At 44.8% G+C, this 21,912-nt stretch overlaps 1 protein-coding gene and 1 long non-coding RNA gene across 4 annotated transcripts in view; one reads left to right on the top strand and one right to left on the bottom strand.

The window, feature by feature from the left end:
• The window catches only part of PCSK6 (proprotein convertase subtilisin/kexin type 6), a 110,273-nt gene that overhangs the window by 2,513 nt on the left and 85,848 nt on the right, over positions 1 to 21,912 (bottom strand). For 2 of the 3 annotated variants that reach the window (XM_077918974.1, XM_028707199.2), the window contains exons 15-20: positions 21,602 to 21,704; positions 20,310 to 20,506; positions 13,782 to 13,869; positions 7,123 to 7,226; positions 3,284 to 3,413; positions 1,723 to 1,835 (exon numbers count right to left, since the gene is read on the bottom strand). In XM_077918974.1, coding sequence (XP_077775100.1) covers positions 1,723 to 1,835; positions 3,284 to 3,413; positions 7,123 to 7,226; positions 13,782 to 13,869; positions 20,310 to 20,506; positions 21,602 to 21,704 — 735 coding nt within the window. Of the gene's footprint in view, positions 1 to 1,722; positions 1,836 to 3,283; positions 3,414 to 7,122; positions 7,227 to 13,781; positions 13,870 to 20,309; positions 20,507 to 21,601; positions 21,724 to 21,912 lie in introns of those variants that run through there. The other variant, XR_003703772.2, reaches the window with a different exon arrangement.
• LOC114584969 (uncharacterized) overlaps positions 1 to 21,912 on the top strand; it is a 36,910-nt gene that overhangs the window by 8,619 nt on the left and 6,379 nt on the right. The gene's annotated exons all lie outside the window — the stretch shown is intronic.

The raw sequence follows: 21,912 nt of genomic DNA, 5'->3' as shown, positions 1-21,912 counted from the left end.
AGTTCAGTACTGTCTATAATAATAATAATTTATTATTTATACCCCACCCATCTGGCTGGGTTTCCCCAGCGACTCTGGGCGGCTTCCAACAAAATATTAAAAACGATAAAAGATCAAACATTGAAAACTTCCCTAAACAGGGCTGTCTTCAGATGTCTTTTAAAGTCCTTTACATCTGATGGGAAGGCGTTCCACAGGGCGGGCGCCACTACCGAGAAGGCCCTTTGCCTGGTTCCCTGTCCCTTTGCTGGGAGGGAACCAGCAGAAGACCCTTGGAGGAGGACCTCAGTGTCCAGGCTGAGCGATGGGGGTGGAGACGCTCTTTCAGGTATACTGGACCGAGGCCGTTTAGGGCTTCAAAGGTCAGCACCAACACTTTAAACTGTACTCAGAAACGTACTGGGAGCCAATGTAGGTCTTTCATTATGTGGTCTCGGCTGACTGGCAGCAGTTGTCCAGGGTTTCTGGCAGGGGGCACCCCCAGCCCTACCCAGCTTTGCCGCTGGAACTGGAACAAATGTAACTCCACAGAAAAGGTGAGTGGCGTCAAATTCAGCAGTAAATAGTGGCTTTCCCTGGGGGAAAGCAGCGGAACAAACAGGAAGTGTGGATGAACCCTGAGGTGGGTAAGGAAAGCTTGGTCAATCTGTCCCTTTTTAGGGATATCTCCCAATATTCTCATTGAAACAGCTGACAAAGGGTGCAGTGACGGACAGGCTGAATTTAAGAAAGAGATATAAAAATGTTTTTCAGCAGCATAATGTATAGACTTGGAATATGCCAATTTCTCCCATCCTTCAGCAGCCGATTCTTAAAACAGCTCCATGCAAATTCTGTGCCAGCAGAAATTACAGGAATTTTCTTTCTTTCTTACCTTACCTGCACATTTTCAGGTCACTGATTCTTCTCTACCGCCTGCTGCCCCAAAGTTAAATTTCAGTAAGGTTCATTATATATTCCATAAATATGAAATCTCAACCTCAAAAGTAATTAAAATTGCCGCAAGTTCCTGATGCAAGAAGGGAGTGAAGAATGAGCAACATCTGGCCGAAGACAAGGATGAGATTCTAGGGAATGTAGGTATGCAGAACTAGTAATGATTCAATCGAAATGTTAGTTCCTAAAGTCCCATCACATTTCTTCCCTAGATGCCCTCCAATTTGATACTAAAATCTAGTTCCATTTGAGCTGCGCGGGGTTTCCCCCCCGCTTTGCTCCCCAGCTGCATCATCTTTCAACTGCTGTGATGGAACCAAGCAAAGGGGGACAGAGGCTGTATTAACAGTATAATTTAAAGCACATTATCTACCCCAAAGAACCCTGGGAACTGTAGTTGGTTAGTGGTGCTGGGAACTGTCACTCTGTGGGGAGTAAACTACAGTTCTCAGGATACTTTGGGGGAGGCCATGTGCCTTTAAGTGCCTGGTGTGGATGCAGCCTTATCAGTGACTAGTCAGGTGTGTGTTATATTGCCTGACTATGTGGGTACTTGGGCAGAGCCACACCAAACATTTAAAGTGCATGCAATGCACATTTAAAGCATGATCCTGGGAGGTCTCGTTTCCCACTCACAGCAATACAATTCCCAGCACACACTTTTTAACTAAAAACGCTTCTAGGATTATTTGGAGGAAGTCATGTGCTTCAAATGTGCATTGGCTGTGCTTTAAATGTGTGGTTTAGATCTGCCCATCTTTAATAAACGTACATGTGAATACATACCATTGTGGCATCTGTCGCTAGCAATGCATGAGCCACTAAGCAAGCTAAAGCCTTCTTTACACCGGAGACATTTTCTTCCCGAGCTGTCACAACTTGAACAGTTATCTTCACATCTGAGGAAGAGATGAAAAAGGCAACTCTTTCTAGTAGCTTGTTGCGTGCCCATAATCCAAACGAAGGCATGGAACCTGCAGCCCTCCCATCATCCCCAACAACTGACCATGTTGGCTGGTACTGAGGAAGCTGGAGTCCAGCCAACATGCAGATGTTTCCCATCCTTGGCACAGATGGAAGGAGGGTAGACATATCTGACCACTAGCTTATCCCACAGCCCTACCAAAATTCTCTTCCTATACAGAGAATTTGAGGTCTCCCATCCAGACAGTTGCTGTCCCTGCATTGTATCCAGCACAAGAGCCATGCCAACCCACCAGGACAGTTCTGTTGCTCCTGTGTAGTCCAGAACTCCTTGCCCTGATCTTGGGACTCCTTAACCATGGAGCACTGCTTCTAACTTGGCTAGTCTCATCTTTCCTAGTATAGCTCAGTCAGTAAAGCTCTAGACTCTTAAAACATGGTGTCATGGGTTGAGCCCCACGTTGAGCAAAGGATTCCTGCATGGCAGGGGGTTGGAATATATGACGCTCATAATCCCTCCCACCTCTACAATTCTTTAATTCTATGCCTGAGGGTCGTGGCTGCCATGACTACCTGTTGCTGAGTCTGTATGTCTTCTCTGCTTCAATAGAGATCTCTCTTCCTTACTCTCAAGGAAGAGCCTCCATTGTCATTGTCTGGGAGGGAGCTAAGACACCTTTCTGGAGATGTGGGGGTTTGAACTTGTGACTCTTTATGCGTAACATATGCTCAGTATCTGAGCCTGGTTCCTGGAGAGAAGGGGAGGTGTGTGAGGGGTCTTGGCTAAATGCCATTTAATAAGAATTCACCTCCCAGTTCTTTCCTTGTTGTGGAAAGAGATGTTGCAGGAGGTTAAAAGAGGACAATATCAACTTGGTATACACGTGGTAGACTAAGAGGAATAAATTTGATTCTGACAATTATCTCCTCCTTAAATCTGACCACAACAGAGCTGCTTTGAGTCAAGAAGAGAGATCCTTGTTTGTATTATGCCAAAGCAGAGTACTTGGCAAGGGTTAACGCTTGCTCCCACGCTACTTTCACAAAAGGATACAAGGACATAAGTGGAATCTGCTGGATCAGGCCAATGGCCCACTTCTCTCACAGTGGCCAACCAAATGCCTGTGGGAAAACTGAAAGCAGGACCCCAGCACAAGAGCACTTTCCCTCCCTCCTGTTTCCGGCAAATGGTACTCAGAAGCATTACTGTCTCCAACAACCATGGAGGCAGAGCAAAGCCATCATGGCCACTGATAGTCTTTGTCTTCCATCCCTTTGTCCAATCCTCTTTTAAAGCCAACCAAGTTGATAGCCATTACGGCCGCCTGTGGGAGTGCACAGTTTGAAGTAGCATTTTTATCTGTCCCGAACCTTCCAATGTTCATCGTCAGAACCGGGTTGCCAAAACTGCTTGCTCTCCTACCTTCTGCAGACCTTGTGGGGGAGCCCACGCAACTCCTCGGGGTAAAAGCCTTCGCCGCATGCTGGGACGCACCTCCACTCGTGCAGGTGCGAGTTCCTGGCGCACTGGATGCATTCCTCTCGGCCCGGCCCTAAGGAGCATGGGGAAAACAAGCACACCAGTTTGGTAAGACAAACACTGTACCGGGTGCAAACTGGGGGATAATGGAGGCGAGGAATCTGCCTGTTGCTCTACTCCTAAGGGAGAAGAAATGAGTTGCTAGAGCCCTTAAGATTCTCATCATTTTGCCTTTGTTAATGTGCAACAGACGACGGTTCTTGGATACCAGTGTGAATGAATCACTTTTGAATTTCTATGGCTTAGAAGAATGGAGAATCTGGTGTGATTCATGCTGGTGGCCAAGGACTATCAACCAAGGCAAAGTGCTCAGGGTCTTTTGAAAAGAGGAAACGTAAATGGAGGAGGAATTCATATGAATTTCTGTGAGATTACAATGCAATGGAAGTACAAGCTGCTATCATTGTGAGGTTTGTTTGTGTGTGTTTTTTAAAAATAATAATGTGACATTAACAAGACAGCAGGATGAATCTGCCTTGGTTTCCTTCCAGCAGGAAGATAAACACAAGCCAGAGAAGCTTCATCTCTCCAAGGACACCCTAATGCAAAAAATCTACAGCTTACATACCAGCTAGCTACTGCTAGGGCGTCTTTTGCCATTTCATGCAAGCAGAAATTTGGATTCCTCAGATTTGTTCTTTAAGGAAAGGATGTTCCTAGCCCTTGTAGAGCTTAGTTTGAACACGAGCAGGTGATTAATCTGCAAACGTCTTGAAGCCCTCAAGGAGCCAAGCTTCTGGGTCATAGAAACCTACCTGCTCTTTCAGAATTTAAGGGAGTACAGTCCACTTGGCAATTCCACTCCTAAGCTGTTTGTCACTCTTTACTGCTAATGCTGAGCTTATCAATAGAGAGAGAAAGGGATAGGGCAACATCCTAACTGAATTGTGGTCAATAGCCACCTTCAGTTTACCACACAAGTTCAGGCTGTGTGTTATTCAAGTCTTATTTCATCTCTATCATCATATCTCACCATACATATATATAATGAACCTCTCATTCTTTTCCTAAAGAGCTCAGGATGGCGCACACATGGTTCTTCCCACCTTTTGTTTTATCCTCACAACACCCTTGTGAGGTAGGTTAGGCTGAGAGATGGCTGAAGGAAGCTCACTGAGAGTTTCATGGCTGAGTGAGGGCTTGAAATTGGGTCTCTCCAGTACTGCTCCTTCACTGTAGTCACTATACCACACTGGCACAGAGAGAGCTTTCTAACCACCTGCTGTTTACAAACTGCTCCCCACACTCATAAAGGGGGGTGGGGAGGAAGAAAGCAGAAGGTTAATTATAAAGACATGCAGATTGAATCAACTGCACCTTGTAAAGAACCACAAATCCTTGAACTTTGAATTTTTTTTGAGAATTGCACTTGAGCATTCTGTCTGGAGACCAACAGCCATTTGGGATATATATGTTGAAGAGGCTTGATTACAACATGTGGCCAATGGCAGAGTCCCGCGTGGCTGGTGGCACTGCAGGAGAAAGCATTTTACAGGCAGGGACAGACTGACTCGTTCCGAGTACATTTCGTGGAAAAAGCACAAGTCTCTCTCAATTGCGATTTGGCTACAGACCAGGCCATTAAAGGGGCAGCTGCAAAGACAAAATGTTTCTGGCATGGAACAAATGACTTGGGGGACTCCAAATTGTAGGACTCTGGTAGCAGAGCCACTCAGGCCATAAAAAGAGTGTATATGAACATACCAGTGAAGTTGAGCTTTGCATTCCCTCAAAGCTGGCATGTATGCGGTTGGCAATCTGGTATCAGACAAAGGAGGTTTATGGTCTGTGGTGGTAGCATCCCAGCATGAAATGCTGACACGTCCTTTCTGGGGGGCACAAAACTACAACTCTCAATATTACTGATATTGTGTTGTCTGGAGCTGATGGGAGTTGTAGTCAAAAACATTTGGAAGGGAAGGCTGGAACAGGGAACCTGAGTAGCAGAACTCCGGGATGCAGTGCACCCAGTGCTCCCCAAATTTGCACCTGAAACTCAACAATTGTGATATGGCTCAGAATTCTGCTGTTCAAACGCATGACAATTTGACAATTTGCTTTATGTTCACGCAAACCCTTGGGCATACATAAAGTAGCTCTTTGGATCGTGGCCATACGCTCTGGAAAGGGGAGATTGCCCAGCGTTCAACAGGAGGGGAAAAAAGGATTTCAGCACATGCTTTGTGTTCACTGTGAGTTTTGTAGATCTTCTTTGTTTTTTTAAAAGTGCATTTGCTCTTGAATTATTACTGGTCTGGGGCAGAACAAGCTGGAAACCGAAGCAAATTCTCAGTGGGACACCACACAAGCTTCCCATGCAAACGTACGGATTTTGAAGCACTGACACTTTTATGTACTCAAAAAGCTCTCTTGTGCTGTGCTTCTTACAGGCTTTTCATATGGCTCCCTTTGAGTCCCATGAAAGGTAAGGCTTCTATCTTTAAAGCAGAAGGAATACAAACAACAATACTCCAATCACATATATATATTTTAAAGTCTTCTTGAAACACATCCAGAATATGTGATGGAGTAGAAAGGAGGCTGTCGGTCTCAGGCAGTCATGTCATTAGTAAAATATAAATGAACTTTTTTAGCTTTGTTCAAGTAATGTTACATTGAACGCACCTTTTGATTTACAAACTGCACAACAATACCCTCCCCCTTGTTCCCCAGTGAGTCTACATTCACACTGCAACAGGTGCAGGGGGCTCTTGTCAGTGGCCCCTCTGCCCAGCCATGCCCACGTGTGATGCTGGCCCTGGCAGAGCAAAATGCAGTTGGATTGTGGAAATTTTCTATGGTTTAAATATGAAGAGTTGGCTGTTCTTCCTTGTGAGCTGGCAAACTAGAAGGTGTGTGAAGAGGGCCTAGGACTCTTTGGGGTTGTACCCAATCCTAGTTTTACTCAAGAGTAGATCCATTGAAATTAATGGACATGATTAACCTAGGTTCATTATTTTCAGTTAATCTACTCTGAGTAGATCTTAGCTGGATGCAATCCTTAGAAATAAGAATCTGAAGGCAGACTTGACTTAAAACAGATACAGAGCTCAATGCTCCACCGGCAGAAACCTATTTCCCCTTTTAGAAACCCCATTGGCTTTTCAGTCTAAAACAGCCTCCCGCAACTTCTCTGGTCCTCTCTGGATGTTTTGGTCTACAACCCCAGCCAGCACAAAAAATTCTGAGTGACAGCTTGACGTGCTCCAACTGGCCCAATGTATTAAGGACAGCTCCTTCCTACATATGCACTAGAGCAGCCTCCCCTCAACTTGGTGCCCTCCAAATGTTTTGTACTACAACTCCCATCAGCCCTAGCTAGCTTCCTGGTCCATAGCAAACCATACATTTGCCATTGCATTTAATCAGCTATGGTTTGTGCCTGCACTCCAAACAAGAAATGGAAGCCAAGGGACTGGTTGCCCATGACCCAGGGAGTCAGAAAAAGCATGGGCCTATAGTCTGGCTCATGGTAAAACCAAACCATGGTTTGGGATCATATGTGAATCGGCCCCAAAGAGAGAAGAAACCAAGGACCAATCAGGACAACACTCCTTCGTTGGTGGAGCCGCACACCCAGTAGCTTTCATTTCTGCAACTCCTGCAGGCTGGCTTTGTCGTTCTCTGCAGTGAAGGACATGCAAAGCTTGCAACAATTCAGATCAACAAGCTGATGTTTCCCACGTACTACCTGCCTCTTGTAACTACTTCACACAACATACCCACGCATGTCCGGCAGTTTGACTGGCATCCCTCACATCGTACTGGCTCCTTGATCAGGTACATGCCCGGCCTGCATCCTGTAACACAGCTATTGTCTACAAGGCTGTGGAGGAAAGCAGTGGAGATCATCATCAATGTCATTTCAATCTCGTGGTTGACTGGCACGTTAGGAGTGCCAAGGGGGGTTACAAAATTTTAAGAGTGCAAAGCACAATGTAAAATAAAAGACAATGCGTTGCAACAAAGGCCATACAATAATAACACATAAAACAGCTCAATAAAACAGCAGCAAAATGCACAATCAATAGTCAGCAAAATCACTGTAAAACAGTCAAATGTCTGGGAGAAGAGAGAAGTTTTTACCTGGCGCCGAAAGGATGCTAATGATGGTAGCAGGCAGACCTCACTGGGGAGAGCATTCCACAAGCAGAGTCACCACAGAAAAGGCCCTGTCCCTTAAAGGGTGCACCTAGAGGGGGGTCCCAGATAAAGACCAAAGGATCCAGTAGGGTCCACACTAGCACTGAAGCCTAGAAATATGCACACACTCCCTGCATCCTGTTCTCATCGAGGCCAGTTAGATGCCTATGGGAAGCCCACAAGCAGGACCCGAGTGCAACAGCAACTCTCCCCAGTTGTAATACTCAGGAACTGGTATTCAAAGGCAGACTGCCTCTGGCAGGCGACAATTGCTTTTTTCTGCAGGAACCGGTACAACTTCTATCCTATTAAGGTTTGGGTCTCTGGACATCTCTCTACCTGCTATTGCAATATTGCCTCTTCTGCCCAGCCTACCCAACTCAAAGCAATAAAGATTTTATTTTTAAAGTGCAATTACGGGTGGGGAGTGGGTGGGCACAAAAATGGCCAGCTGCCTGTTCTGAAGAGCACTGCTGACAGTGTCTTTAGAGGCAGCTGAAACAGAGCTAGCAGCACAACAGAAATTAATTTCCTTTTTGGGGAGCAGAGGAACTACTGCCTTTAAAAAAAAAAGTTTTCAAACTTAGAGGAATGGGCAATGTTTTTTCATATCCGTATCTGGGCAGTCAAGCCTGACTCTCTGAAGATCTTCATCATGAACAACCCACAGAAACTTTAGTAATAAATGGTTCCTAGCTTTTGGCTGCTTTTTTGTAATTTCTCTAGCAGTGACCCTTTCTTACAGAAGAGGTTGCTGTGCCTTGATGTGATTGGGGCTGAAATGTTAGAAAGGTCCCTTGAATAACTTTTAAACCATCCAAGGTCATCTAACCTAGCAGACCATGGAATTTCATCCAACCATTCATTAGTGGAGCTACTAACATCCAGCTGAGGTCAACTGTTCCTCAGGCAAAGCCACTGAGTACAGATAAAGGAAAGCTATAGAATTGTTCATGCAATCACCCATGGAGAAATGGAGGCAAGGAAACAGAATAGGATCACGGCCAAAAGGTCCATCCTGCAACATCTACCTATCTACCCAAACCGAACAACAAGCTCTGCTTATATATCTGCAGCATATGAAGATCTGGTAGTGCTGCTTGGGGCATGGCCAGCGGACTCAGTCTCACTTATCCTCTCCCCACAAAATGTGATCATTTCTACACAGATGAAGTCATGAGCAATCCTGGGGTGATGGAAAATTGCTCCTGAACCAACGGATGTGTCCTACTGTTAGAAGCGCATGTTCTTTGGCAGTGTTTGGTTGGCTAAGAGCTGAGCTACATGATGCGTTAGCCATACAGATGTCGGAGAATTCCAACCAAAACCGAAACAGGAGTGGCAATTGCAAATGTTTGCTCCTCGTTGTGTTATATGTAGGTTGGTCCTTAGGAGTACTTCATCATGTGCAAAGGCCAGCTTATTTTCTCAATGCCGCTGTGTAGCATGCAACCATTTCTGCAGTGCTGCTTGCACTTTTGCTAGGTGCCACAGTCCATATACCAGCCTTCACCAACTTGATGCCCTCCAGATGTTTTGGACCAACTCCCATCAGCCTGACCAGCACAAACTCACTGACCAATACTTATTAAGACTCCTGCGCCTAGCCATGCACTCATATATCTGTGCAGATGATGAATTGCGTGAGAAACGCGCCCTTCTTGATTACTTTTAGCAGCTATGATCTCACCAAGGCTGTGTAGTTGTCTCAACACTTTAACATGCTCCAATGGCACAAGCTAGGAGTCAGGTATCCCTGAAAGATACCCCAAGGCAAACACTGCAATTCAGTAGTAGAACATCTGGTTTGCATGCAGAAGGTCCAGAGTTTAATCCTGGGCATCTCTGTTTAGAGTTGGGACAAAACTCCCTCCCTTGAGAACCACTGCCAGTCAGTGTAGACCAGGCATAGGCAAACTCGGCCCTCCAGATGTTTTGGGACTACAACTCCCATCATCCCTAGCTAACATAACCAGTGGTCAGGGATGATGGGAATTGTAGTCCCAAAACATCTGGAGGGCCGAGTTTGCCTATGCCTGGTGTAGACAGTACTGAGTTATATGAATGCCACACACTTTCTGTCAATGCATGAAGGGGAAGTGGGGTTATACTACTTAGCCCCACTCTTGTTGGTCATACAGCTGAGTTGGGATTTGAACCCAGATCCCATCTGTCTCCAGTCTCACACAATATCCACCACATGAAGAGCTTTCGTCCTTGGTCTAAGCCAGGTGTGGGGAAACATTTGGCTCTCCAGATGTTGCAAAACCACAACTCCCATCATCTCTGTCCACTGTCCACGCTTGTTGGGGCTGCTGGGAGCTGTAGTTCAGCAACCGTTGTAGGGCCAAAAAGTACCCCACATCTGGTTGGGGTTTTGCATCACACCATCCTGCCATTTAAAAATGAAGTGATGTTTTTGAGGCAAAAAGGCCCAAACTCTACAGAATGATCAAGTTCAAGACCAGGCCATCATTACTTTATAGAGATATGGAGACAGATTCCTCAAGTCCATCTGCACTTCCTCAGTGAGCCTGATTTACAGCTGAACCATCCCTGTAAACATCTCTTGGTTTCACCCTGGAAGATTTTTCTTTTTTTAATAAGCAGAGACAGAAACGTTGCTGGCAAAATGCTCTTCAAGGTGACAAGCCATGATTTTGGGGGAGCAGCTTAAGGAAGTTAGCGGACAATAAAAATATACTTTTCCCCCTTTCCTAGGAAGTAGATAATCTTTGGAGGCAACTTGCAATTTTCCACTTTAGCCAAAGTGCCGTTATTGAAGCAGTCACTTCAGACCAATTACTGCCCTATAAATGAATCAGGCAAGGAGGCCTTGGGCTCTGCAGTGAAGCAACACAGACGTGCAGCTGCTTGAGGTGGCCTTGGGGCTCCCGCTTGAACAAATTGTTCAGATAAAGCTTCTGGTGTTTGACATTTTAAGTTCCGCTTCTTTCCCGGGGGAAAACCTATCAGTGGGACCCATCTTCCTAAATCCACTCCGAGTTGCCATGTATCATTTTCCTCATGAAGGCTAGATGGAACTTTATTACTGGAGAAGGCAAGGGAGAAGAAAACCAAATGGGGATTATAAAGAAACTAATCTTTCAATGGAGATTCCATTTTGAGGGAGGTATTGCCGTGAGTCCTGTGAAGTTGTCTTGGAGGAGGGGCTCAGGATGACCCTGGGGAGGGGTTCTGGCAGAATGGGGAGGGTGGAATTGGGATCCCAAGACGTGCCTGAGTCTGGAGAAGAGGCCAGTAGTCTGGGGAAAGGAGAGTTGGGACTAAGGGAAGGTCCAAGCAAGTTGGCAGAGGAGTGTTTTTCTCCTGTGGGGCTGGACAGCCCTAGTCAAATGCATCCTACTGAGAAGCCACCCTTGGCACCCCCTCCTGTCCGTAAGGGGCTTCCTTCAGAGGAGGAGATACCTGAGAGCCAACTCCAAGGACACAGAGACAAGGATAAGCCCAACCCACTCAAAGGAGTGTCTGTCTGCTAGTCCAGTCCTTGGACGCTTGCTGTGCTAAGTTCTATGCCTGCCCACTCTTCAAAAAGAAGTTACAGGGCGGGGTGTCTGTGTCACTCGCTGGATCAACGTCTTAACTTGTTGTACTTAGCCATGAATCTACAGCTCTTATTTATTTGCTGCATCTGGCATCTTCTTTGTCCTAGATCTTCCAATATTCAGTTTCGTTGGCTGTCCCCAGTGAGTTCTAGTATTTTGAGACGGGAAGGAAGACTTTTTTCTACTTTCTCCATACCATACATAATATTATACAGTATCATCTTACTTGCCTTTTCTCTAAACTAAAAAGCCTCAAACTAGATGCCCAGCTTCCCAATAGCACTTAGGTTTAAACCCAATAGCACCCAGGTTTAAACTGGGTCTCCAGCTGTTTTGGACTACAACTCCCATCATCCCTAGCTAGCAAGACCAGTGGTCAGGGATGATGGGAACTGTAGTCCCAAAACCGCTGGAGACCCAGGTTTGGGAAACACTGGTTTAAACCAAGGTTGCACAGCTGATTGCTAGACTTCCCCTACATCACCTTTAACAAAATAAAATATGTTCTGGGATCATGCTATTTATATTGTAGCAACATGGTGGATTTGGGGGGGGGGAGGTAAAAATGTTTGCAGCTCAATCAATTAGCCAAGGCTAATCAAGGAAAGTTTCTCAAATCATTTCTGAAAGATCCTCATTCAGGACTCGTGCTGGCTTCTGCTTGTCTCATGCTTAGAAAGAACGGAGCCGGGTGGTTTTCCATTCACCCTGCTGCTTTCCCCAGGAAAACCTGCTCTTTAGCACTGAATCGGAGCAAACATCAGTCTGCGGAAAACCCAACTGACATTTGCTCTGATTCAGCACTAAAGAGTAGGTTTCCCTGGAGGAAAGTGGTGGGACCATCAGAAGTCAGAGTGAGCCCTCTGTTTTCTTAAGCAGAGTTTCAGCACAGAGCAAAAACTATAGGGTGAATCTTCATGCTCAGTAAGGTATATTAGAAGTGTACAGATCAAGACCAGTCATGTTAAGTAAACACAACTTGCTTGGAATAATAACTCATACAGTACGCAACACACACAGCCTGACTTAGGCAGGTCTGAAGGAGGCACCAGGCAGAAAAATGTGTGTTTTATAAAGTTCAACATAAACATATTTATTTGCTTTCCCTCTCCTGAAGGATGCTTGCACCCTCTTCTTTTACAAACACATCTACCACAGGAAATTTGAATTTAAGATGCAGGTAAGCACATGGTTGCCAGTTCCTTTCTGGGCCTAACTCAGGGTGCTCATGTTAGTGTTTAAAGTCCTAAATAACACAGGCACCAAATAGCTGGAAGTCTGCCTCCTTCTCTACAGACCTTCCCATGTGTTAAAATCAGTGGAGCGGTCCTCTTGACAGTTCCACCTCCCTCAGAAACTTGGAGTGGGGTTGGCCTGGGAGAGAGCATTCTCTGTGGCAGCCCCTGAGTTGGGGAATTCCCTCCCGACTGATGCGTGCCTGACATTTTTACCTTGCAGCTTGCGGCGGATGCTGAAGATGCACCCCTTTATCCTGACCTTCGACACCGAGACTTGTGCTTTTAGGGCTCACTCTATTCCTGTTTTAACTGTTTTAAATTTTAAATTGTTATACCCACCCTTGGACCTGCTGGTGAAAGGTGGGTAATACATTTATTAAGGTAAAGGGACCCCTGACCATTAGCTCCAGTCGTGACCGACTCTGGGGTTGTGGCACTCATCTCGCTTTATTGGCCAAGGGAGCCGGCGTACAGCTTCCGGGTCATGTGGCCAGCATGACTAAACCGCTTCTGGTGAACCAGAGCAGCGCACGGAAACACTGTTTACCTTCCCGCCAGAGCGGTACCTATTTATCTACTTGCACTTTGACGTGCTTTTGAACTGCTAGGTTGGCAGGAGTAGGGACCGAACAACAGGATCTCACTCCGTCGCGGGGATTCGAACCGCCGACCTTCTGATCGGCAAGTCCTAGGCTCTGTGGTTTAACCCACAGCGCCACCCGCGTCCATTTAGTAATAAAGTAAAAAAAACAACACCGCTGGTATACCAGGAAAAGGAGGGCTGCAGCCTTATAACAAGCAGATTCCCCATGTCCCAGTTCCATCTGAATTGAGGCTTGGGCAGGGGTGGGTGAGTACATTTAGGCATAATTTATAAGACATGAATACATCACATGTATAGAGCACTTGAGGAGGCTGTTCCAAGCACTTGTTCCAAGCACATATGTTAGCTTGCTGTAATGCTTACAGTCACCACCCTGTAGTCATACCCACACCATCCATTTAAAGCACATGGCTTCCCCCAAGAATCTTGGGAACTGTAGCTGAACCTTCACAGAGCTGCAATTCCCAGCAACCCAAATTCTTACCGACTCTACAAGAGATTGCACAGGTATGCAAGATTACAGGTGTGTATGGGTAGGGAAGAGGAGAACAAAGCTCCGGTAAATTTCTTGTGCCACGTAATAGCGACAAACTACTGATTCTTTTGTAGCCTGGTTGTGAATGTCCAAGGGGAAGCCTGGCTGGCCACTGTGGGGAAAAAAGGATATCAAACTAGATGGACCCTCGTCTGGCCTGATCCAGCAGGGGGGTCAACTGTACATGCCTAGTTTTGACCCATTTCCCCTATTAAATAATTTGATAAATTGAATGTTAGTTTCTTCAGAAGAAATTCTGAAAGCCTAGCACAATTTTTCCCCATTAGCAATTTACCTGAATCCATCTTTGCAGACAGTGCATTTGTCCATCTCTCCAACACATTTCTTACAGTTCTGATGACATTTCTGACAACGTCTCTGACCTTTATTGGGGAAGAGGGGGAATCATAAAGATGATCAGTTGCAGATATTAGAGTTAATAAGCTTCAGATTCTTGCAATTTATCTGTCAAATTCACAATAATCTAATACTAAGAGTATAATTGTTTTTAGACCAAGTGGGAAACTAATTCTTAGTTTTTATGACAAAAGAATAACTCACAAAACTTATCAGTTTCAACTTTAAATTAAAAAAAAAAAAAAAATTCCTTCCAGTAGCACCTTAAAGACCAACTAAGTTAGTTCTTGGTATGAGCTTTCGTGTGCATGCACACTTCTTCAGATACACTGAAACAGAAGTTGCCAGATCCTTCTATATAGTGAGAAGGTGGGGAGGGGTATTACTCAGAGGGGGGTGGGAATGGGTGATTGGCAGATAGCTGTAATGAGCCTGTTGACGACTATTAACGACTGCAGTAGGTCTTACAGGAAAAAGCAAGGGGTGAGAAGGTGAAAAATGGCTTTGTCATGTATAGTGAGATAAGAATCCAATGTCTTTATTCAGGCCAGGTGTCTCCATGGTTTTAAGTTTGGTAATGATTTGCAATTCAGCAGCTTCTCTTTCCAGTCTATTTCTGAAATTCCTTTGTAGTAAAACAGCTACTTTGAGATCTTGTATAGAATGTCCTGGGAGATTGAAGTGTTCTCCTACTGGTTTCTCTGTCTTGTGATTCTTGATGTCAGATTTATGTCCGTTTATTCTTTGGCGTAAGGTTTGGCCTGTTTGTCCAATATAGAGAGCTGAAGGACACTGTTGGCATTTGATGGCATACACAATGTTAGACGATGAGCAATTAAATAGTCCAGAGATGGTGTGTGTGATGTTGTTGGGGCCAGTAATGGTGTTGTCCGGGTGTATGTGGCAGCAAAGTTGGCATCTGGGTTTATTGCAGGCTCTGGTGCCAGTGTCCGTGTTAAGTCTGGTTGTAGTATTATTGTGGGTTAGGAGTTGTTTAAGATTGGGTGGCTGTCTGTAGGCAATGAAAGGTCTTCCTCCCAGAGCTTGAGAAAGAGAACTGTCATTGTCCAGGAGAGGTTGTAGATCTCTGATGATGCGTTGTACTGTTTTAACTTGGGAGCTGTATGTGATGACTAGAGGAGTTCTGTTATTTTCTTTTTTGGGTCTGTCTTGCAGCAAGTTCTCTCTGGGTATCAGTCTGGCTCTGTTGATCTGTTGTCTAACTTCATCTGCTGGGTATTTTAGTTCTAAAAAGGTTTGCTGTAGATCTCTTAGGTGAGAGTCTCTGTCTGTAGAATTGGAACAGATACGGCTGTAACGTAGTGCCTGGCTATAAACAATGGACTGTTTGGTATGTTTGGGATGGTGGCTAGAGGCATGTAGATATGTTTGACGGTCAGTTGGTTTACGGTATAAGGTGGTGTCTATGCGCCCATCCTGTATTTTTATAGTAGTGTCCAAAAAATGTATTTCTTGCATAGATTGATTCATTGTTAGGTTGATTGTGGGGTGAAAATCATTGAATTTCTGGTGGAAGGTGTTCAGGGTCTGTTGACCATGTGTCCAGATGATAAAAATATCATCAATGTATCGCAGGTACAAGAGAGGTTTGAGTGGGTAGGAGTTTAGGAAACGTTGTTCTAAATCTGCCATGAAGATGTTGGCATACTGTGGGGCCATGCGGGTGCCCATTGCTGTGCCGCTGATCTGAAGGAACAGGTCATCACCGAATTTGAAGTTGTTGTGGGTAAGGACAAATTGGCAGAGTTTGGTGGCAAAGTCCGCTGTGGTTTTATCTGAAATGGTGTTCCTTATAGCTTGTAAACCATCGTTGTGTGGGATGTTGGTATACAGAGATTCCACATCCATAGTAGCTAGTATAGTGTTGTTGGGAAGATTATTTAAAGATTGTATTTTCCTCAGGAAATCTGTGGTGTCACGTACATAGCTGGGAGCACTGATGGCATATGGTTTCAGAACAGTGTCCATATAACCGGAGACACCCACTGTGATAGTGCCAATACCTGAAATGATGGGGCGTCCTGGATTTCCTGGTTTGTGTATTTTAGGTAGAAGATAGAAAGTTCCTGGTCGAGGTTCTGTTGGTGTGTTGGTGAGGATCTGTTCTTGGATGTGTGGGGGTAGCTCCTTAACAATCTTGTTCAGTTCTTTTTTGTATTCTTGTGTGGGGTCTGAGTCCAATTTTATGTAAAAGGCGGTATTGGAAAGTTGTCTGTGAGCCTCCTGGATGTAGTCAGTTTTGTTCATGATGACGACAGCTCCACCTTTGTCTGCTTCTTTAATTATAATGTCTGGGTTGTTTCTGAGATTATCTATGGCTCTCCTTTCAGCATGGTTTAGATTTTGTTGTAAGCGGTGGTGTTTTCTGGTCACATCTGTTTGTATTCTGTGGCGGAAGCAGTCAATGTACAAGTCCAGTGTGGTATTGCGTCCATCAGGAGGAGTCCATGTGGAGTCTCTTTTTGTGTAACACTTTTTCGGTGGTAGTTGGTGGTCAGTGTTCTGTTGGGAGGATGGTGGTTGTTCTCCAGTGGGTTGAGAGGTGTTGTGTTGTGAAGTTGTTGCTTGTTCTGCTTTGTCTTGTTGTTGTGTGTGTTGAAAATACTCCTTAAGGCGTAAACGGCGGAAAAATGCTTCCAAGTCCCCGTAGAACTGAATCATGTGTGGGGATTTGGCAGGGCAGAATGACAGTCCACGTGAAAGGACTGATTCCTCAGCTGGGCTGAGTGCTTGCTGTGAGAGATTGACAATATTGTTGATCTTGTTTTGATTGGTAGCCTGTAGGTTGGAAAGGTTAGAGAGTTTCTTGTTTTTCTGTTTTTTCAGTAGCTCCAGTTGAGAGAGGTAAATGTTATGTTTTTCCTTTTGGAACTCTTGCCAAGCTTGGTGGTTCCTGATAGAGTTGTCCAATACAAGGAGTTCCTCCTTTATTAGCTTCTGTTTAGAGTAGAGAACGCTGATCAGATGTTTGAGCAGCTTCTTAGAGAAAGTGTTGCATAGTTTTCTTGCATATTCAGTGGGATATGTGGATTGTAGAGGGTTCTTAATTCTAAGACCCTTGGGTATAATGTCCAGGTTCTTGCATTTAGTAAGAAAGAAGTTTTCTTTCTTTCTTACTAAATGCAAGAACCTGGACATTATACCCAAGGGTCTTAGAATTAAGAACCCTCTACAATCCACATATCCCACTGAATATGCAAGAAAACTATGCAACACTTTCTCTAAGAAGCTGCTCAAACATCTGATCAGCGTTCTCTACTCTAAACAGAAGCTAATAAAGGAGGAACTCCTTGTATTGGACAACTCTATCAGGAACCACCAAGCTTGGCAAGAGTTCCAAAAGGAAAAACATAACATTTACCTCTCTCAACTGGAGCTACTGAAAAAACAGAAAAACAAGAAACTCTCTAACCTTTCCAACCTACAGGCTACCAATCAAAACAAGATCAACAATATTGTCAATCTCTCACAGCAAGCACTCAGCCCAGCTGAGGAATCAGTCCTTTCACGTGGACTGTCATTCTGCCCTGCCAAATCCCCACACATGATTCAGTTCTACGGGGACTTGGAAGCATTTTTCCGCCGTTTACGCCTTAAGGAGTATTTTCAACACACACAACAACAAGACAAAGCAGAACAAGCAACAACTTCACAACACAACACCTCTCAACCCACTGGAGAACAACCACCATCCTCCCAACAGAACACTGACCACCAACTACCACCGAAAAAGTGTTACACAAAAAGAGACTCCACATGGACTCCTCCTGATGGACGCAATACCACACTGGACTTGTACATTGACTGCTTCCGCCACAGAATACAAACAGATGTGACCAGAAAACACCACCGCTTACAACAAAATCTAAACCATGCTGAAAGGAGAGCCATAGATAATCTCAGAAACAACCCAGACATTATAATTAAAGAAGCAGACAAAGGTGGAGCTGTCGTCATCATGAACAAAACTGACTACATCCAGGAGGCTCACAGACAACTTTCCAATACCGCCTTTTACATAAAATTGGACTCAGACCCCACACAAGAATACAAAAAAGAACTGAACAAGATTGTTAAGGAGCTACCCCCACACATCCAAGAACAGATCCTCACCAACACACCAACAGAACCTCGACCAGGAACTTTCTATCTTCTACCTAAAATACACAAACCAGGAAATCCAGGACGCCCCATCATTTCAGGTATTGGCACTATCACAGTGGGTGTCTCCGGTTATATGGACACTGTTCTGAAACCATATGCCATCAGTGCTCCCAGCTATGTACGTGACACCACAGATTTCCTGAGGAAAATACAATCTTTAAATAATCTTCCCAACAACACTATACTAGCTACTATGGATGTGGAATCTCTGTATACCAACATCCCACACAACGATGGTTTACAAGCTATAAGGAACACCATTTCAGATAAAACCACAGCGGACTTTGCCACCAAACTCTGCCAATTTGTCCTTACCCACAACAACTTCAAATTCGGTGATGACCTGTTCCTTCAGATCAGCGGCACAGCAATGGGCACCCGCATGGCCCCACAGTATGCCAACATCTTCATGGCAGATTTAGAACAACGTTTCCTAAACTCCTACCCACTCAAACCTCTCTTGTACCTGCGATACATTGATGATATTTTTATCATCTGGACACATGGTCAACAGACCCTGAACACCTTCCACCAGAAATTCAATGATTTTCACCCCACAATCAACCTAACAATGAATCAATCTATGCAAGAAATACATTTTTTGGACACTACTATAAAAATACAGGATGGGCGCATAGACACCACCTTATACCGTAAACCAACTGACCGTCAAACATATCTACATGCCTCTAGCCACCATCCCAAACATACCAAACAGTCCATTGTTTATAGCCAGGCACTACGTTACAGCCGTATCTGTTCCAATTCTACAGACAGAGACTCTCACCTAAGAGATCTACAGCAAACCTTTTTAGAACTAAAATACCCAGCAGATGAAGTTAGACAACAGATCAACAGAGCCAGACTGATACCCAGAGAGAACTTGCTGCAAGACAGACCCAAAAAAGAAAATAACAGAACTCCTCTAGTCATCACATACAGCTCCCAAGTTAAAACAGTACAACGCATCATCAGAGATCTACAACCTCTCCTGGACAATGACAGTTCTCTTTCTCAAGCTCTGGGAGGAAGACCTTTCATTGCCTACAGACAGCCACCCAATCTTAAACAACTCCTAACCCACAATAATACTACAACCAGACTTAACACGGACACTGGCACCAGAGCCTGCAATAAACCCAGATGCCAACTTTGCTGCCACATACACCCGGACAACACCATTACTGGCCCCAACAACATCACACACACCATCTCTGGACTATTTAATTGCTCATCGTCTAACATTGTGTATGCCATCAAATGCCAACAGTGTCCTTCAGCTCTCTATATTGGACAAACAGGCCAAACCTTACGCCAAAGAATAAACGGACATAAATCTGACATCAAGAATCACAAGACAGAGAAACCAGTAGGAGAACACTTCAATCTCCCAGGACATTCTATACAAGATCTCAAAGTAGCTGTTTTACTACAAAGGAATTTCAGAAATAGACTGGAAAGAGAAGCTGCTGAATTGCAAATCATTACCAAACTTAAAACCATGGAGACACCTGGCCTGAATAAAGACATTGGATTCTTATCTCACTATACATGACAAAGCCATTTTTCACCTTCTCACCCCTTGCTTTTTCCTGTAAGACCTACTGCAGTCTTAATAGTCGTCAACAGGCTCATTACAGCTATCTGCCAATCACCCATTCCCACCCCCCTCTGAGTAATACCCCTCCCCACCTTCTCACTATATAGAAGGATCTGGCAACTTCTGTTTCAGTGTATCTGAAGAAGTGTGCATGCACACGAAAGCTCATACCAAGAACTAACTTAGTTGGTCTTTAAGGTGCTACTGGAAGGAATTTTTTTTGTTTTGACTATGGCAGACCAACACGGCTACCCATCTGTAACTGGAACTTTAAATTAGTAAGTTTCTAGACCTCATTGTTTTGAAGAATTAAAACAGCATAATAATTAAAAGCTTGTATATTTGTAATGGGCAAGGACAAATGTTAACGGCTGGTGCTGCAAATTATGAACTTGTTGAGACTGTTTTGGTTATACCGTGTCACTGTGAGAGAGAATGAAAAAGAAAATACTTCTAAAGCTTTTCATTCTAACAAAGGGGGTTGGTGTATGTTTATCAAATTGTAGGTGCTCTCTCTTACCCTTCAATATTTTCCCTTAAAGATGGGAAGCTACAATGAGGGGTTGGCAGTATGCACAACTTGAAATCAATTAACACAGAGACAATTATACTGGGTAAAAACAAAACAAAAACCTTCAGTTGGTTAGCAGCCCTTAGCTGAGAAGCATTTCCTTTCCTTACCCTCATCAGAGTAAAATCCAGCTGGACACAGCATCACACACGTATTCGTCTCTTGGTGGTGATAGAAGCCGCGTTTGCAGGCTGTGCACGAGTTCTGGCTTCTGCCCAAGCAAGCTTCACAGCCCCTGTAGCATCTGCGGCATTTCCGCTGTGAAGTGTCCCCAAAGTAGCCAGGGGGGCAGGAATTTACACACTTCCTGGGGGGGGAGAGAGGGAAACACAAGGAAAGTGAGGGGCTCCAGCACAACCAGCATAGTTGTTATGGTCCTGTCTCCATTGTGAGCATCACAGTTCTTTCCTGCCATCTAAATGTTGCATGGTTCTCTGATCGCCCATTCACCTGTTTGCTTTGCCAGCATGTGGCTTCCGGAGACATAAGAAGAGACTGCTGGATCAAGCCAATCGGGTCCTGTTGCTTTATAGCAAGGGCAGGGAAGCTTTTTCAGCCCAAGGACCACATTCCCTCTAGGAAACCTCCTGGGCCACAAACTGAAGCCCGGACACGGAAGTCCAGCTCCGAGGGCCTTCTGGCAGTTCCCTCACTGCGAGAAGCGAGGTTACAGGGAACCAGGCAGAGGGCCTTCTCAGCAGTGGCACCCACCCTGTGGAACGCCCTCCCATCAGATGTCAAGGAAATAAACAACTAGCTGACTTTTAGAAGACATCTGAAGGCTGTTCAGGGAAGCTTTTAATGTTTGATGTTTTATCATGTTTTTAATATTCTGTTGGGAGCAGCCCAGGGTGGCTGGGGAAACCCAGCCAGATGGGTGGGGTATAAACAATAAAATATTATTATTATATCAATAATATACAGAAGGGGCCACAGAAGAGGAGGAGTTAGGGAGACAAGCACCCACCCAGGCCTGCAGCTCGCATCCTCACCTAATCCTCACCTCATTGTTGGACCCCCTGTTTCATATATATTATGTCAATCATAAACTGGAAGAATTATGAGGCTGCAAACCTCAGCATGCTTGAAAGTTAACTCCATAAAAAAATCAATACAACTTAACTTTAGAAAAGATAGATATGATGGGAATATTTTGTTTTGTTTTTTACATTTATATCCAGTTGCCCTGCCCCTAAGGAGCTTGAGATGGTGTACTTGTTTCTCCCCCTCCCTATTTCAGCTTCACACAACAACCCTGTGAGGTAGGTTAGGCTGAGAGACAATGAACGGTCACTCACCCATGGCTGAGTGGGAATTTTGTACCTAGCTCTCCCACCACTAAACCACCGCACCTGCTCCTTCGGAAAGCTAACATGTGCGATAAGACTTCTGTCCACTTTACCTGCCAGTTTTAAGGCTCCCGAGGCTGAAATGGAAACAGTTCAGGCACTGGTCAGCGTTGGGGCCGTCGCATCCTTTGTCGCCACATTCCGTATGGCACGGACCTTAGAGAGACAGACAGTTCTGCTGAAAGAAGAGATATAAAACTCCTCCTAGTTCAACCCACAAAATTGCATCCGGTGTACATTCTATCAAGTGTACCACATAGCAGTAGGATTTAAAAAAAAACAAAAACCAACCCCAAAATGCTGGGAATACTTTGCACTCATTTTCCCTCCTTCCCCAACCCCAAAGGTTTACCATAATCATACC

This window comes from Podarcis muralis, chromosome 14, assembly GCF_964188315.1.
Source record: "Podarcis muralis chromosome 14, rPodMur119.hap1.1, whole genome shotgun sequence".
NCBI classification, from domain to species: domain Eukaryota; kingdom Metazoa; phylum Chordata; class Lepidosauria; order Squamata; family Lacertidae; genus Podarcis; species Podarcis muralis.
Note: the sequence above shows the minus strand (reverse complement) of the source record. Positions and strands in the feature narration are given on the sequence as shown.